Raw genomic sequence first — 6,254 nt, forward strand, 5'->3', positions numbered from 1 at the left:
TTGCCAGGAATTAGAGACAGTGGTGGCGGGGGGCGGGGGGGGGGGGGGGAAGGAGGGAGGGGGCGGGGATCAAACAGCAACACAGAACCCTGTGGTTTGGGAATTCTTCTGTATCGTGACTGTAGTGGTGGATACCCAAATCTAGCCATGTGACAGAATTATTTAGAATTAAATACACGCACAAATGAATACAAGTGGAACTGGGGAGATTTTAATAAGATTGATAGATTGTATCCATGGCAAGAGCCTATGTTACCATCAGTGGAAACTGAGTAAAGGGTACCCAGGATCTCCTACACTGTTTCTTACAACTGCATGTGAATCTACAATTATCTCAATAAACTCAGTTAAAAATATTCTATTGTTTTTTTATTTAAAGACTTGCATCTTATAAAACAAAACTGAAAAGAGAAGAAAAAGGATCAGAAAAATCACCATCCTGAAATAAAATCTTTCAGTGTATTTCTTTCTGGCCTTTGTTTTTTACATTTATATGAAAAACAAGTTGGGGCTAAACACCAGGGTGGTGCAGAATGGGGGCCTGACAGTCCCCACCTTCTGTGACATCAGAACTCATGGCTTGAGAGATGCTTGGTGACCAGAGGCCGGGGAGGTGAGGGTACCTTGTTCCACCCAGGCAGCCGGACCTGAGATCATGGTGATCCAACAGGTGGGCAGCAGGGGGCGAGTGGCCGCTGAGAGAAGGGGAGGTCACTCTGAGGACAAGAAACAGGTGAGGCCAGACCAGGTGTACATGGCTTTCCTCCCATGTGGACTCCATTGGACACTCCAGGCAGACTGTAAGGCCCTCAAAGTCAGGAACGGGCTTTCAGCCCGACTCTCCCTAGAGCCCAACCTGGTGGAACGCAGCAGGGCTCAGGAGCTTCTTCTAGAAGTCATTACTGACACTCTTATTTAATTCTCCACACTGCCAGCAGAAGGTATGCTCCAGGAGGGCTGGGATTTTTATTTAGCTTCCTGCTGTATTCCTAGTGCCTAGAATAGTGGTTGGTACATAACAGGTGCTGAATGAATGAATGAATGAACTGAAATAAATAGGATAATACACCTGAATTGGAGAGGTCCTGGAGCTTTTGTTCTTAGGGCTGAAATTCAAACCTCACATAGGATTTTGTCAAAATGGAAAATGTTAGCACTTATGTGCACAGCCTGGTGTTTCTACCCCTCTCTCTTTCATGACATTCCCGAGAAGCAACTATTAGCAACCTCATTCACAAATGGGTAAGCTGAGGTCGGAAAGGCAAAAGGCCAGACAGCAGGGACATACTGGGATTTGAAGCCAGGGCCATCTGATTCCAGAACCCTTAGCAAGGTGACCCTGCACTCCACCGCCTGCCAGGTGGAGAACTGAGGGAAGGATGTAAAAGGAGGCTGGGAAGGTCATATGGGCCTTGCACACCGTGGAAAGGGGTGGGATTTTATCGCAGAGCGATACATGACTGACCTATATATGTTTTCAAAAGATTTGTTTACTCATACATTTATACACGTTCCAATGCTTCCTTTACGCTGGACTTTGCGGGGCTCCCATTATGCTGCAGCTTTCGCTAAAAAAGTGTCCCACGAATCTCAAACCCCAGGAATGCTCCTTTTAGAAAAGTCATTTAAAATGTTCTGTGGTTTGGGGAATGCTGATACCCTTGTTCCCTTCTTGGAGATTTACACAGCTCGTTCACATAATGAAGGCTCTGACAAGTCCTGCAGCAAGGAAATCCACATAACTTTGTTTACCACAGCGTTTCGCAAATCAATTCGATGACAGAGTCCCCACCTTGCCTTTTTGAAAGACCTTTCAGCATATATCAAAATCCACTTTACAGGTGAAGAAACTGAGGCTCAGAGAGAAGAAATGATTTGGCTCAGGCCCCACAACAGCACAAGAGAAGGACCAAAACTCAATCTTAGTCCCTGTTCCCTGCCTTTGTCTCCACTCTGCACACACACACACACACAAAATAGCAGCAAGTGTACTGGTGAAGACACCATCCTGTAAAGCACATTGACAGAGGAGTGGTTAAAGAAATAGAAGAGCTTTCAGACCACAGAATGTTCATCAGCCATTATAAAGAATGAGTCAGTTCTATGTGTCTTAGATAAAGAGAGTCTCAGGGAATATTGTTAAGAAATTTTAAAAGTGCACTAATCTGAAGTGTACTATGATTTCACATTGGGTGTCCACACCCAGGCAGTTGCTACCCAGATCAAGCTATAGAGCATGTCCAAGGTTCCTCCAAGGCCCCTCCCAGCTCACACTCCATAACCACGATTCTGAGTTCTATCATCACAGATAAGTTTTGTATGTCCCTGAATTTCATGGGAATGGAAGCAAACAGCGTGTCCCTTCATGACTGGCTCTTTTCACTCCTAGTGTGTGTGAGAGACTCAGTCACGTTGCTGCTATGTAATTAATTTTTACTTTTTTTTTTAAGTTAATAATAATATAGTTGCTAGTATATATTTTTGAAAAGCTATCCAGGGAAGAGACAAATTATGCAAATCTCTTATCTTCTTTGTTTGTGGTAGCCAGTCTAAATCTTGCTTCACAAAGACAGGTGCATAAGAAATGTATTATTTCAAGTCAGATTAAATCTGGCTCAGCCCACATCCAGTGAGTTGGGGGGACAGTCAAGTCGGTCACTACTGTGTCCGCCTTAATCTTCTCCCCACTTTTGTTTGCCCCTGACACCATCACTGTCCCAACTCACACTGTCTGTTGAAAGCAGGTGTCTCTGAATTCCCTGTGCTAAGACCTCCCAGCCACACCACGAGGCCACCCAGGAGAGGGTACCGGGCCTCTCCCAGACTCAGATTCCCCCTCTATCTTCTCCCATCTCTCAGTTTTCTCCCCTCTTGATCCTGGCACACCCATCAGAATCTCCTAAATGGTCTTGGACTGACCCAAGCTCTAGGGAGCAATGTTGTCTTCAAGCAGCCGTTTCATTCCTGCACCCAAACCCCAAGAGGTAGACTTCCAATTGCAGCCTTAACACAGTAACTGGGGCTAAACTAGCCCTCCCATTCATTGTAAGCAGCCATGAAATTGACAAAATAAATGAAGCAACTACTATTTTCCGGTGAGGGCAACAGACAGCACAAAAGTGCAATCCCTGAGAAAAGAAAACTGGTGATTGCCTCAACTCTTTCCCGACGACGGTGGCACCAAGAGTTAGAGGGTGAACAGAGCCCAGCAGTCCTGCTGAGCTGCAGAGAGTCTGCGCAACTGAAGCAGCTGGACTCCGTAGGACAAGGCATTGGAGAGGAAGAAGAGCTGTGTGTTGAGAGGACCCCGAAAGCCCAGGCAGGGATCTCCATGACTTCTTGGCTGTGGGCTGCACGCAAAGGATTAGATTATCCACGGCTTACCAGACAGCAGCTGCTATGGGGTTTAGAGCAGAGATACTGGAAGTCCAGCAGTGCTGGAGGTGGATGGAATTCTGATCCAGCTAGAACCATGAAACTCCTTAAGATCCCAGGCATCCATTTGAGAGCACACATATAGGTACAGACATACATACACACATATATATTCTATATCCATACAATATAATATTACTCATCAATAACCTCAAACATGAAAACACGGAGACATCTCAGAAGCATTACGTTGAGTAAAAGTAGCTCAACAAAAAAGTATATAATATATGGTTTCATTGATGTGCAGTTACAGAACAAGCAAAACGGCTCCACAGTGACAGAGAGCAGATGATCGGTTCCCTATGGTGGGGGGCGGTAAAGAGGGAGTTGGCCGCAAAAGCACATAAAGGAACTTTCTAGGATGATGGAAATGTTCTACATCTAGATCGGAGTGGTAGTCCACAAGCATAGACATTTGTCAAAACTCATCAAACTGTACATGTAAAATGTGCATTTTATTGTATGTGAATTATACCTCAATAAAGTCAACTCCGTTTAAAGATCATTTAAAAGAAAAAATGCAAAAGCGAGGCAAGGAATGAGAATAGAGGTGGGGCTTCCTTCTCAGCAGGGAGAAAGGAGGGAAAACAGCAATGAAATGGCAGTAAGTTGCCATGTTATCTAATTCTGCAACATTTGCGGGTTTTGTAGTAAGTACACGTGACTTAGATAATTAGAAAAAAGTTAAGCTCTAACCATGATCTTATAGCAGCCCCATGCCTAGCCCTCTGTGAGGGAAGCAGGGATGCACGTATACCCTCCAGAAATTCACCTCCTTCCTCCTTCTCTTCTTGCCCCCAGACACTGTTGGCGTTGCTGATCTTGGTGCTATATGTGGGCACACAAATATCAGGTGAGCATTCTGGAATCTGAGGAGGGAGGAGCCAAGTCCACATGGAGTCAGGAGCATATTCTGGAGATGGCTGCATGCCAAGGGGGCCTCCACAGCTTGCCTTCTCCCATCCTCTTCATCCCATTGGGATGATCAACCGAGTTTATTCCAACTCACTCTCCTTTACCTTATTAAGAGGTGGTGTCTGTGCCTGTTTCAGGAAGAAGTTGGGAGGTGTCAGAAAGAATCAGAGAATGTAACTACGCCCAGAATCCTATGACTTCCCAGGTAACATATTCAAGAAGGTATTGAGGGACGTCAAGCTTGGCTGAGGAAATCTGAGAAGGCTTCCCAGAGGTGTCATTGATGGGTCTCCTGGTGGAGAAGGTGGGGGTGGGTACTTCGGGCAGAAGGAAAGCATTGCAAAGGCTCGGGGAACTTTTAGAAACCAGCGGCAAGGGAGGGTCTACATGAAAAGGCTCAAGATGCAATGTAAGTGTCTGCCTTTCAGGTGTTTGAATACCAGACCAATGACCCCTCAGAAGAGCCAATCAAGGTCATCAGGACCTGGTTGAAGGAGAACTTGCATGTTTTCGTGGAGAAGCTAGAGAGAGAGGTGCGAGACCTGGAACAGCTGGTGCGAGATGTAGAACAGCTGGTGCGGGACCTGGAGGAGTGGCTGGATGCCCTCCTGGGAGACGGGTACCCAGAGGAGCCCTGCGCCACCCTCAAAAATCACTTGTGAGGGGCCAGGGCTGGGACCTGGGCAGGAGGCCAAGTGGAAGGGGGCAAAGATTCCCAGGGGTTCCTCTAAATAGGGCTGAGCTGTGACACTTGAAGTTTAAGGCAGCCAAGAAAATAAAGTAGTTGAGACACAGAGAACTCTGCTGTCACCACTGCTGGTCCATGAAAGCTGAAATCAGGTCAGGAAGACACCAGGCTCTGCTGAGATACCATCACAGGGTTACACTGAGGATCAAACGTGTATATATCGTGTACGTCTGGCATATAGTAGGTACCTGATAAACAGTTCTTCCTTTTTCACATTCCTTTTTCCTTCCTCCTTGGAAGTCAGCAGGAGGATGCTGGGTCTAGAGTATAAAGATAGTATGTGGCAACTCAACCTTCTGACACTGCTGGTAGAAGCGTAAGTTTCCAGAACCCTTCTGGAGGGCAATTTGGTGAGAACTATCAAATTCACAAATGCATTTATCCCTTGACCCAGCAATCAACTTCAGCGATTTATCACATGTATCAATATATGCACATTGTGAAGTTACATACTTTGCTTCTAATAGCAAAAAAAAAAAAGGAACAATCCAAATGAAAATGACATCAGTAGGGCACTGGTAAGTACATCCAAACAATGAGATACCCTGTAGCTATGAAAGAGAAAGAAGAGGAGGCTTTCCTACTGATATGGAAAAGCCTGAAAGATATGTTGTTAAATGAAAGAAATGAGTCCATATTTTATTGTTGATGACGAAGTTGTGATTGAATACGCGTAAAAACTCTAGATGGATACAAAACAGGGGGAGCTTGAAGGGAGTGGAACTGGGGCAAATTTATGACAAGGACGGGAGGGAAACTTTCCATTGTTTACTTTTCACACTTTCCTATTTTCAAACTATGTGAATGTTTTGCCTATTCAAATATTTTTTTAAATAAAATTACCTATTATTTTGCTTGCAGACAAGGACTGGAATACAGTGTATACAAGCAAAAATAACAATATCACTATGATGAAATTATGAGTGATCTTTAATTTTTTTCTTTTTGGCCATGCTGCACGGCACAGCTTGTGGGATCTTAGTTCCCTAACCAGGGATCGAACCTGTGCCTCCTGCAGTGGAAGCACAGAGTCCTAACCACTGGACCACCAGGGAAGTCCCTAATTTTTTTTAAGATAGTGCCAAGAGAAAACCTCTCTCTTTTGATTATTTTTATTAAGCAATGAGAATGCTTGTCTAGGATTTTCCCTTTTTCC

General features: G+C 44.9%; 1 protein-coding gene across 1 annotated transcript; it reads left to right on the forward strand.

The window, feature by feature from the left end:
* Positions 1 to 655: 655 nt before the first annotated feature.
* Positions 656 to 5,012, forward strand: SMIM23 (small integral membrane protein 23). The gene is made up of 4 exons (XM_007171395.2): positions 656 to 733; positions 4,237 to 4,288; positions 4,488 to 4,555; positions 4,779 to 5,012. Exons 1-4 carry the CDS (start codon positions 656 to 658, stop codon positions 5,010 to 5,012), a joined length of 432 nt encoding a protein of 143 aa, XP_007171457.2.
* The last annotated feature ends 1,242 nt before the right edge of the window (positions 5,013 to 6,254 follow it).

The sequence above is a fragment of the Balaenoptera acutorostrata genome, chromosome 2 (assembly GCF_949987535.1).
Source record: "Balaenoptera acutorostrata chromosome 2, mBalAcu1.1, whole genome shotgun sequence".
NCBI lineage: Eukaryota > Metazoa > Chordata > Mammalia > Artiodactyla > Balaenopteridae > Balaenoptera > Balaenoptera acutorostrata.